This window comes from Patiria miniata, unplaced genomic scaffold (genome assembly GCF_015706575.1).
Source record: "Patiria miniata isolate m_02_andy unplaced genomic scaffold, ASM1570657v1 HiC_scaffold_25, whole genome shotgun sequence".
NCBI lineage: Eukaryota > Metazoa > Echinodermata > Asteroidea > Valvatida > Asterinidae > Patiria > Patiria miniata.
The window spans coordinates 15,391,544-15,403,959 of NW_024037064.1; the positions used below are offsets into that span (position 1 = coordinate 15,391,544).

Sequence of the window (12,416 nt, forward strand, 5' to 3'; positions counted from 1 at the left end):
ATGTATTAAGGTAGTCAAGGCGCTGAAACACAATAAATCCAATTTACTCAGAAAAAAACATAATACCAATAAAGAGAGAAAAATAGTACAAATTACAAATGATAAAATTACAAATGATAAAATAAACAACAGATATGTAGAAATGCAGCTGGTGCCTAGGTGCATTTCTCCCATATGAAGAACATGAATGTCAGCCTACATCACCAGGCATCTCCAATTGAGATGTACATGTATACATGAAGATGTGGCGAATGCACACTGATGCCCATGCGGCTCGTGATCGGAATGCACCTAGCTCAGACTGTACTGTTGTTCAAACATGGCATGCATTGGAACCAGCATGCAATGTCTCATACCAGCTGCGTAGCAGTTGCAGCTGTTCTTTTATTAGTATTTCATAGAAGGTATATTTAATATCGCCAGAGGTACAGATTACATTACACCTGTATGTCATTGAACATAAAAGAAAAGCAATTTAGCATTTAGGGGCACTTATTACTTTTCGTTGCATTTTATTTATTTAATATTTTTGTTATTATTTGTTTTACACTGCACAAGCTACAAGCACCATATGATCCAAAACCTTTTTTTTTTTCTTTTTGGACTTAGACTGACTAACATTTTCTGAAGTTTGGTGAATTTGTGTCAATGAGCAATCTCTAGAAGTGAAAGACTTCTTAAACGATAATTATGACATGGATCAAGTTCTCTTTTTATCAAGAAAAAATAATGGTAGCTCCAGTTAACAATTCAATTCAAATGGGGGAAAAGGTTTTAAAATTTAAATGAAAGAAAGGAAGTATCACTGAAAATACATTGTCTTGGCCCCCCCCCCCCCCTTTATCGTTTCTATTTCTTACTAAAGTTGCTACGCAGCTGGTATGAGACATTGCCTGCTGGTTCCCATGTCTGCTCAGTAAAACCCTTCCATTTTACTAGGTAGTATATTTTGCCACTTAGTTTTTTTCTTTCCGTCAAACACTCCACTTCATATTCATCTGAATCTGTGTATTAAAAGGGGAAAGAAAAGAGTTGCACATGAAGAGCCGCCATTTTATGTTTGGCTTATGATTAAAGGGAATATACAACATTTGCAAACATCGAAAAACAAAACTACCAAATTCTTACGACATACCTTACATGTGTACTAGGATGTTGGTAAATGACAGTCTTAAGCATCCTGTAAAATTATGGCACCAGGTGTGAAGTCATTTTCCGGAAAAGTGGTATTTTTGTATCATTTCCAACGGTGGTTGGCCGACTACCGTTGGAAAAACCTAACTATTTTTCCACTACTTTTTTTTTCAGTCAAAATTATGTTTGCTATTGGTTACATGTTTATGAACGGATGCAGGCCAGCTAGACTGGTTTCCTTACATTACAATTTTCCAGCATCTATAAATTGATCCATTTCATCTTTAGTTGAGTCAGGGAACCAGACTACTTGAACACTTTTGTGTTTCTTGGTTTTTTCCAGCATTTTCGGACGCAAAATTTCAAACATGTAAGTTTAACAATATTTGATCTATTATACTAACCTCTCAAATAGTCAATTTCTGATAATTATAGCAAAAGCCAATGATGTACATTCCCTTTAAAAGAAATGCATACAGTTTTATAAACAACATTTGCTCTGGGTGTAATTTTTCAGAAATGGATAGATTTGGGGTTACTATTTTATTGTTACACTGACTTATTTGAAGTTTTGTGTTTGCAGATGCCAGAAAACCAGTAAAAACCATTGTTTTCTTGTAGTCTGCTTCCTGGACCCCACTGAAATTGAATTGGAGCAATTTATAGACATTATGGAATTGTAACTAGGTCAGGGGACCAGACCAACTTACATGAACATACACCCGTTCATCAAAATTCAGACTAAACATAAATGGTAAATTGGGGGCAATATTCGAATAAAAAAAAAACTGGGTTGGCTGAACAGCATTGTAAATTGATACAAAAATGCCACTTTTCTTGAAAATGTCAGCACACCAGGTGCCATGATTGTACATGATGCTTTAGACTCATTTTTTAACAGTCCAGCAACTTGTTCCATAATAATTAGGTAATTCTTTTTCTTTTTTGATGTTTGCAATGCTCAATCGGTTCTTAATCAGATGTTTAATATGCACCTATAAAGTTTGTTTCTATATCATCTGCAATCCAAACAACTGTGCAATGTTCTACAGTACCCCGTGTGGTTCATTACAGTAAGCTTTTTACGTTGACAGTAATATTAAAAACCATTACTTTCCAATTCAACTTGTACTGTATAACACAAAGCAATTTCAAACCAACCCAAGATATATTACATAAAAAAGCGGGATTGCAAGCATACCTGTGGCATTTTGCTCAACCATGTGTTGAAGCAATGTCAAGTCACTTGGTGTTTCTACATGCACATCTGTTGGAGACAACAAAATTGTGACAAACTCGAAGTAATAATAAAAATAATAATAATAAATTAAAATTTATCTACATAAAAATGATCGAAGGCGCATTACATAAAATACCACGGAAATTACATTAAAAAAACAAGAAATAAAATGAGGTACAACTTATGTTAAAAGAGGGGTAAACTACTGGAAATACAATCAAGTAATTGATAGGGCAAATTTTCACAACTCAATTAAATCACAAGTCAATCTATTGGAATCTGTCTTAGCTTATTATGTATTGTAAATTTCTAATGACACTTCTCTGACATCATTTTATCTATGATACAACACCTCAAATGTCATATCTGAACACAAATTAGAAAATGAACATGTACATCAGGGTATTTGCTTTGTGAGTTTCACTATACAGGGTGGATAAAAAAACGAAACAGAGATATTTTTTGCTAATTGGAAGAGAAGTAGGGCACATGTGAATCAAAGGGAGATATCCTCTGTTAGGGTTAATCTCCTCTTTAAAATGACACCCTGCTCATGTTATAACATTCACGGTTGACTGAGCAGTGACCAATTTTGTGAAAGGGTCTATTTGGAGAATTGCGCCACTTTTCGATTGTGGTTTATGTGGTGTCATTTGTCAGGCTATGGTTGCAAATCAAGACAGGTGGGAACAAAAACAGATTTCACCATGAAAAGTGGCGGAACTCTCTAAATAGGCCCTTTCATAAAATTGGTGATAATGTCAAAAAAAAAGGCCTACTTACTGCTTTTTGTTGGTTGAGCATTAAGCTGGCCAGATGGGCCATCATCCAATGTGGAGGGAGGCTGGGCAGACACTAGTATTAAAAAATAGCAAAGATGTAAAGATTTGATTATTCAGTGTAACACTTTTACACAAGACAAATTCGTACCACAAGTCCATTTTGTGGTCAAGCACGTGCTGATTGGCAGGGCTCATTCATTCACGATTCTATATGAGCCTGTAGTCAGCAAGAATTGGATGTGTTTTGCTTCAACCTAAACGGATCTGTTTTATTATTTACATGAGTGTAATTGTCAATAATCCAACATTAAAGAGCAATTCAAATGTCCTTGCATGTACTCTCAAATTCAGGACTAAGAACAAAGCAAATGAAGGCTTGACTGTTAAACTCAATTCAAATGCAGCAACTCAAGTCGACAACATTGAACAAAATCATCCGTTCAACGCATTTCACTTACTCTCAGTTTGGCCACTTCTGCAACATTTGGTTTAGATCAAAAGTTGACCATTGCTCCAAAAATGGACTTTCAAAGTACTTGGAGTTTACTAAAAAAATAAAAACCACACATATTATCCACAATCTTTTTGCTGATATGCACTGAGCTGAAGAAATGTTTCAGAGTTGTAACGAGTCACTGATTTTTGTGACTCGAGTCGAGTCGAGTCATTTTAAAGAAGTGACTCGAGTCGAGTCATTTTAAAGAAGTGACTCGAGTCGAGTCGAGTCATTTTAAAGAAGTGACTCGAGTCGAGTCGTGTCATTAGGTCCAAAGGTTGAGTCGAGTCGAGTCGAGTCAAATATTTAGCTCGAGTCATTTCGAGTCACGAATATTTGAACACTATATTACCCAAATTTATAAAAGGAGGCCATAAGTTTAGCCAGCGTTCGAATCCAGGAACTTCATAAGAAATCGCCTAAAGCCAATGATGAAACAGCGAATAAGAAAATGTGTTAAAAAATCTGGTTCCTGGATAGTATTTTGTGCGTTCTAGAACCATGAGGTGGGAGTCTGTGACACGTATATTTATACATGACTGCTCTTCGCAAAGCGAAGTGAGCATCAATTTTGCATCGTAAGTCATTGCAAATACTTTTCACAAAGTTGTGCTTTTATTTTTGGGATTCGAGTCTATTAGCCTTCGCTCGAGTCGAGTCGAGTCATTCTGAGGAGGGACTCGAGTCGAGTCGAGTCATTTGCTCGCAGTGACTCGAGTCGAGTCAAGTCATTTACCCTTAGGGACTCGAGTCGGGTCGAGTCACCAAAAATTGTGACTCGAGTCGGACTTGAGTCGAGTCATTACAACTCTGGAATGTTTTACACATGTATCACAAAAACATAGGCCTACTTACTGCTGTTTGTTGGTTGAGCATTAAGCTGGCCAGATGGGCCATCATCCAATGTGGAGGGAGGCTGGGCAGACACTAGTATTAAAAAAGAACAAAGATGTAAAGATTTGATTATTCAGTGCAACACTTTTACACAAGACAAATTCGTTCCACAAGTCCATTTTGTGGCCAGCAAGAATTGGATGTGTTTTGCTTCAACCTAAACGGATCTGTTTTATTATTTACATGAGTGTAATTGTCAATAATCCAACATTAAAGAGCAATTCAAATGTCCTTGCATGTACTCTCAAATTCAGGACTAAGAACAAAGCAAATGAAGGCTTGACTGTTAAACTCAATTCAAATGCAGCAACTCAAGTCGACAACATTGAACAAAATCATCCGTTCAACGCATTTCATTTACTCTCAGTTTGGCCACTTCTGCAACATTTGGTTTAGATCAAAAGTTGACCATTTCTCCAAAAATGAACTTTCAAAGTACTTGGAGTTTACTAAAAAGACAAAAACCACACACAGTATCCACAATCCTTTTGCTGATATGCACTGAGCTGGAGTAATGTTTTACACATCACAAAAACAAAGGCCTACTTACTGCTTTTTGTTGGTTGAGCATTAAGCTGGCCAGATGGGCCATCATCCAATGTGGAGGGAGGCTGGGCAGACACTAGTATTAAAAAATAGCAAAGATGTAAAGATTTGATTATTCAGTGTAACACTTTTACACAAGACAAATTCGTACCACAAGTCCATTTTGTGGTCAAGCACGTGCTGATTGGCAGGGCTCATTCATTCACGATTCTATATGAGCCTGTAGTCAGCAAGAATTGGATGTGTTTTGCTTCAACCTAAACGGATCTGTTTTATTATTTACATGAGTGTAATTGTCAATAATCCAACATTAAAGAGCAATTCAAATGTCCTTGCATGTACTCTCAAATTCAGGACTAAGAACAAAGCAAATGAAGGCTTGACTGTTAAACTCAATTCAAATGCAGCAACTCAAGTCGACAACATTGAACAAAATCCTCTGTTCAACGCATTTCACTTACTCTCAGTTTGGCCACTTCTGCAACATTTGGTTTAGATCAAAAGTTGACCATTGCTCCAAAAATGGACTTTCAAAGTACTTGGAGTTTAATGAAAAAATAATCACATAGTATCCACAATCCTTTTGCTGATATGCACTGTATGAGCTCAAAGAAATATTCCACGTCACAAAAACATAGGCCTACTTACTGCTGTTTGTTGGTTGAGCATTAAGCTGGCCAGATGGGCCATCATCCAACGTGGAGGGAGGCTGGGCAGACACTAGTATTAAAAAAGAACAAAGATGTAAAGATTTGATTATTCAGTGATTGTTTTCATTTGAAGCACATTTCGGGTTGAAGCACATTACAATGTAAATGTGCATAAATGCAGTGGGGCACACAGGATTTGGCAGGAGGGGGGGGGGGCCTCACTTTTCGAAAATAGGACACTTAGTTCATGTATCACCAGAATCAAATCTTGGGACTAATAATTAAAACTGACAACCTCGAGGGGGGGGGGGGGGTTCACTGCTTAAATGTATTGCAATTGCATTGCACATTCACCTATGTTACATGCACTAAAACAAGACAAGTTCTATCTGGTTCATTCGTGTGATGTCACCTCAGTATAAATCATGCCCACTTCACGTTGTTAAGTAGCATTGGAACTGGAAGTTAACGCAACTTGAGTGTTCATGTAATTGTAGCAATCGGAAGTGTGCGCACATGTATGACGTTTTTACTGAAGAACTGGTTATTTAGCTTTCGGTCAGCAAGTATGGGATATTTTGGAAATGAGCTTCACAAACAAGCATGATGAAAGTGCATCTAAAGATAGAGATGTGTTTTCACCTGTGAATTTGATAGATGGTTCTGCCTCAATGATTTTTTTGAGGGCCTCTCTCCCATAGGCCCCAGGCCTCTTCAAGGGCATCGGCAGCCCTGTGCATTCTATCTGCCCAGCCTCCAGCAGTTTGTAGCTCATCTGGCTCTTTTTGCCCAATGTTGCATCCCCTGTAGTATTAAAGAAAACATTTTTTTTGTCAATATAATATAAGGCCAAAAAAAAAGTCGCCGTAGCCATGCGCTTCGGCAAAATAAAAAAGTTTTTTTGTCTATGAAAGATGATGTCTCAAAACCGCCAAACTCACTGGTTTAACTGGAATCCTGCTGCTGCACAATTTTAACATGTTTTTAGATGGGGTTATGATGGAGAATAATTGTTAACATGTGGCCTCTCTGGACTCCCATATTTTTGCACTAAGTTAAGTCTGGCACCATTTGCAGTCATCAGCCGACATTTAAAGCAAAAAAAAACAGGTAAAAAAAAAAAAAAACGCGTTGCCGTGCGTCTTTTTGGGCAAGTTCCATACCAGAAACTGGAGATTTTTTGGGGGGCTTAATCGAAATATACTCTTTTACCACCAAATGTGGCACATATAGTACCCGTGTGTGGTCTATATTTAAAATGTCGTGTAATACGACAAAAATTGCAGTTAGCCAGTCCACTCCCCACTTGTTTTCCACATTCCAACTTACTGTATTTCTGATTGAAGAGCTGCTGCACTTTAACCCTGAGCTGTGATATGTCTTCAGTAACGGTGCTGGACTTGTTAACTAGGTGTTAGAACAAATTGAAAGGAGACCATCAACATGATGAAAATATATACATGTAACTCCCTTTTTGTGTTGCAATGTTATATCTCCTCTAATGTCAGTTAAAAAGTAAGGTTTCATGAACCATTTTTTGGGGATATATCATCCTTTTTTATATCATTTGTAAAACAAAATCACGAATGTTCATAAAAGTAACGAAGGAATACGTACATGTACATTGCTATTTGTTTAGCAATCCCATTTGCATTTAACTTGTGTGTAATGTCTAAATCTCACTCAGCTTAATAGCTTCCAATGGCATCAATGGACAGGTATCAAATCTTGTATTAAAACATGCATAACTTCTGATGGCATAGATTAATTCCAGTATTTTTTCCCCAGATGAGTGGGACAGCATTCATTGGTGTATCAAGTTGTATTCATTTTGAGATCAAAAACATTTTTTTGCAATGATTTTTTCCCCAGCATTATACATGACTTAATCAATTTCAAGGTGTCAACATTTTGAAAGGATCTTTATTAATAATATAGACATGATGTTTCCTTAGTTATAGTTTGATTGATGTTTGGTTGAAGACCCCTGTTAGATGTACGTTTACTCAAACTTTACAATACACACCTCCACTAAATCCACTGGAAGCACAAAATTTGGACGCAAAATTTGTGGAAGTGGCAAGATCGACACCAACATCACTGCCATGCACTGTAGAGATCCCTAAAGATGCACTAGTGCACACCAGTACCCAGTCCAAGCCATCAACTCTTGCACACTGCGAATAAATGTCCAACAAAATAAGCAACAAATTTGAAGACAAAATGAGTGCTCTGTTAAAACACAAGTGAGCAATCTAGTACACAGAAGTAACCTTTGAAAGACACAATAATATGAAATTGTGAAATAAAAAGAGTGTCGTGGATCCCCTCTGATAAGACTACACAATATATTGAACTTATAATTCTTAAGTTTTGGTGGTTTTTTTGTTTTTTGTTTTTGGTTTTTTTTTTGGTCAGTGCTTGGATTAAACAAAATTTCAATCTTTCTAAGATATGTATGTCAAGATTTTTCCCTGAGGGAGTTTGTTACTGATCGAATGACAACCACCTGTAGGAAGGGATAAGTTTCAGTTGACTGACTAGTTGACTTTTAGGTTATCTTGATACTTGCTGACATAAATGCACACATATAAGGTCCCAAAAAAAGTACTTCTGCTTCTCGGTTTGCCTACCTACCCTATTCTGACAGCCCATCTTTTTATGGACAAAAATGAAACAAAACAACAACTAAAACCATCAATAACTACCTTTTACCCTGGCCTATATACAGGCAGACGCCGCCATATAATCGTCCAAAAAAAAGGGAAAAAAATCTCTACCCACCTACCCTCTTTTCGAATGCATGTAACCCGAAGCAGAACTATTATGTTTTGGCCTTGTACATGTAATGAATATATTATCTACTGTAAAATTTGTTTATATCCAGAATCGAAACAATATTTCTTGAATTGTTTTCTTATTGTTGTCTGCCATGGATTAACCAGAAATTACAGCGGGAAAGATGATAAGCAATGAAATCCTAGTACAAAATATCATGTATTTTAAAAGGCAAAAATGAGTCGGTGCTATCAATAGTATCATCTATCTTATTTTGTGTACTGCATTACTGCATGATTCCTTTCAAGTTGTATTCTTTCATCACTTAGTTACAGTAAAATTTAAAATGTGAATTGCATTACATAAACACCATTTTTAATCTCACCATGTTAGAAACTTCATGGCCAAGATTGTTGGCAAAGCTTCGAAACCCTGATTCTCCAAGGGTTGTGGTTTGCTGGGGTAACTGATTCTGATTGTCAGCCTCTTTGTTGTAGAGCATTCGATTTTCCTCATCCAACCCCCGCCACTCCTGCACACCTTGCTGCATCATCTGTGCCCTGTTAAGAGCCGTGGCACCTTTATAAGCAAATAGAATGGTGGTTATAAAATAATTATTATGCATTAGGCAAAATAAAAAAAGAAAACATGTTTAGCGCCCTGCCTCTTTGACAAAAAGGAAGGAGGAGGCCCTTTTTTTTTTTTTTTTTCAAAATGGCCGCCCGACACATTTTTCAAGACAACGCGGCCGGGCTATTTTTCAAGATGGTTACCAGCTTTTTTCAAAATGGCCGCCACTTGGACTCATTGACTATTTCCACAGCTTTATACACGGTATAAAAGTCTAAAAATACGATTTCTTTCGTCAGAGATCGTTAAAATTTATCAATTTTTGTCTTAAAAAAAAAAAAAAAAAAAAAGGAGGCGGCCTCTAAAAAGGAAGCGGGCGGGGACGCTAAACATGTTTTTTTTTTTACTTCGCCTTATGTTATTTTAAGCTGCCAAAAAGCCCCCAACCAACAGACCCATCACATACAGAAATATAGTTGAGGAACCGTTTTTATGTGCATTTGCAGGTTCATGTTTATATTGAATACTGTGGGTTTTTTTCATGGGCAGTTGTACCACAGGACAACAAAATATAAGAAGAAAGAGACATGAGTTCTGCAAGGTCAGTGGCTAAAACAAAATTTATAATCACAGGCCTGGTTTAGGATTGCAGTGCTTGACATTCCTGGGCAAACCACACGAGGATAATGAATAACATGAGGCTGATAGAAAAGGGACACAGTGTAGAGAAAAACCCATGAATGACTGTGCCAGTGGATATGGATCAGGTAATTGTTTTAGCAGGGGATTGGAATGTGGATAACACACTGAGAGCCCAAAGTATCTATTATTTTCCACAAGAGGTACGTCCTAGGATGATCCAACAATGAAACCAACCAAAACAAAAACCAACTACATTACTGATACTTGGACAATTAAGCTCAAGAAATAAAACAAATTTAAATGGATTAAAAACTAATTCCATGGAGTATTCTATTATGAAATAGTTGTTAAAAAATATTCAGGACAGACTTTTAGAAAAGATGGAAAACAATAAAAGGGTGCCAAAAACGTAATTTAAAATGTTTTACCGGTTACACACATGTATGCAGTGTGTGTTCTTGTAAAATGCTGATTGATTTATATATCCCCATTTTGTTATTTAATAACTAGAAGAAAAAAAGACTGATTAAAGTACATGATTTTTACATACCAGAAAGTATTTGAAAAGTGACCTGTTGGCAATTTACTAATTAATATCAACAATGTGGATATAGTGGCCATTGTGACATTACATGTTGCATTTTAAGAGTGGCCAATAATGAACCCTGCTACTGAATAAACAGGAAATATATAGGCCTAGATGTTTCTTCAGTGGGAACAAGGTCACAAGGATAAACAACCATACCAACTTAACTCCTGGTTCTGGGGGACTAAAAAAAAAATCATGTTTCACTTTAATATGCTGTTTCTTTCTACATGTATCACAAAGAGAACAATTAAGTAGACAAATCTTACCTTTTGAGCCTATAAACTTCTTCATGAAGATGTTGTAGCCACTGCATCTTCTTTTGCGCAGGGGTAAGACCCTCTGCTTGCCATCCTTTCGATGGTTTGTCCTGCGTTTATTGTCTATCCAACGCTATATAAACAGAAAGTTAATTGTTTCAAAAACACTTAATAGGCCTAACTGTTAACATGTCATGCATGTGGCACTTCTTCTTGCTCTGTGCTGTAAAAATATTTGGCAACACAGACCTTCTGTTTAATTTGGAAACTTGATGACTTAATAAATGAAACACTGGCATAAATTAATCTACACCGCAATTGGTTGAGAAGGATGAAAATATTGATACCTTCACTTGCTTCGCAGTCAAACCAGTTCTTTCGATGGCCAATGCAACCTTTCTTTTAGCCTCGGCTGTCCCATAGTTTGTCATGCCCTCATCCCAGAGCCTGTCAAGTTTTTCCTGATGCTCCATGGGCCTACTTTTAAACTTCTGAAAAACACAGAAAAAAACATTGATAAGTTTGTTAGCATATATATTAATATTAAAATTGCATTTTTTTTCCTAACTTCCTTATATGTTGTTCAATCACAAAATAGAGGGCATTAAAACAAAAATCCGTTCACAACTACACAGTCCATAGAGCAAGGAATATACATCAAGCAGTAGCTCCAATGTCTAAGCTTCACAACTGGTGCACCTCCACACCTCTCCGTCACCTTGAACAGCTGAGATCGGCATAAATACATGTTCGACGTTTGCCGATTTGCTTAGTATACAGAGTGTTCTTGAATTAAAGTTCCCTTAAATGTCACCATGGCTGGATACATACCTCCGTGTCGTCTTGAAGGCTGCTCCTTTTTTTTCTCGTAAAACTTTATGCGAATTGCTTCGCCAAGACTGCAACAAGTCAAGTACACGGTCTTGATGAGAGGTGTACTTCGATGTTCAGAATACGATATGCCAGCACCGGCCGCGCGTGATGAGCTGAGCTGTACTGTATGTTGGTACCGCGCCGCCGGCCAGGTGGCCGTTGCCCGTGGCCCGGCTGCGGCGCGGCGCTGCGCAGCATGGTTCTGGTGATGAAAAAAAAGTTTCCTGTCACGTGACCAAGGTGGCCAGATTTGCATTTCAAAATTATGCTAACTTTAGCAAAAACCTGCTACCACGATTCTGTTTGATCATACGTTTCTTAAAAAATATTTTGTTTTCCTTATTTTTTTTCGGGGGGGGGGGGGGGTGGTGTTAAATTGACACATATGTGATTGTGCACGTCATTAGAGTACATTACACTATACCTGCTGTTCGTTCGTGGATCCAGAAATTTTGCAGGTAGGCATGCCGAAATGTAGAACTTTTTTTTTCTCCGGACACTCAGAAAATCACTCGGTGGGCAGGGGAGTGGGTGTGGCTCGTTTCATATTTTTGATGGGGAGCGGACAATCCTTCTCCCGACTATTTTTTTAGGAGGCAGGCCGTTCGCTTGTGACATCACCTTTTAACATTTTCTACTGCCATTTTTTATGGATTTTTTTTTGGGGGGGGGGGAGACAAAAGATGCTTCTGTTTTTGCCCCCCCCCCCCCCTCGTAGAACCGCACTTGAATTTACTACAAGGAAATTTAATGCAAAGAAAATGCATTTTCTAACTCAAACTCTGCTTAACTCAAAATTTGAGCCCACTCGCCAGAGGTGTGACTGATAAAAAACAAAATCTACTTAAAGCGGTCACACTGATTGACAGCACGGTATGAGGGCACTAAATTTGCCGGTTTTAAACAATAACAATTTCATACTGCATGGTGTAGTGAGAGATGAAGCTCTCACTCTCACTGGTACT

At 37.5% G+C, this 12,416-nt stretch overlaps 1 protein-coding gene across 1 annotated transcript; it reads right to left on the bottom strand.

Moving 5' to 3' along the window:
- Positions 1 to 849: 849 nt before the first annotated feature.
- Positions 850 to 11,764, bottom strand: LOC119733126. The gene is made up of 12 exons (XM_038206702.1): positions 11,410 to 11,764; positions 10,926 to 11,069; positions 10,588 to 10,711; positions 8,906 to 9,099; positions 7,769 to 7,919; positions 7,072 to 7,149; positions 6,385 to 6,546; positions 5,741 to 5,812; positions 5,097 to 5,168; positions 4,508 to 4,579; positions 2,336 to 2,401; positions 850 to 1,004 (listed from the first exon to the last, which is right to left on the bottom strand). Exons 2-12 carry the CDS (start codon positions 11,049 to 11,051, stop codon positions 850 to 852), a joined length of 1,272 nt encoding a protein of 423 aa, XP_038062630.1. The 5' UTR covers positions 11,052 to 11,069; positions 11,410 to 11,764.
- Between the last annotated feature and the right edge of the window lie 652 nt (positions 11,765 to 12,416).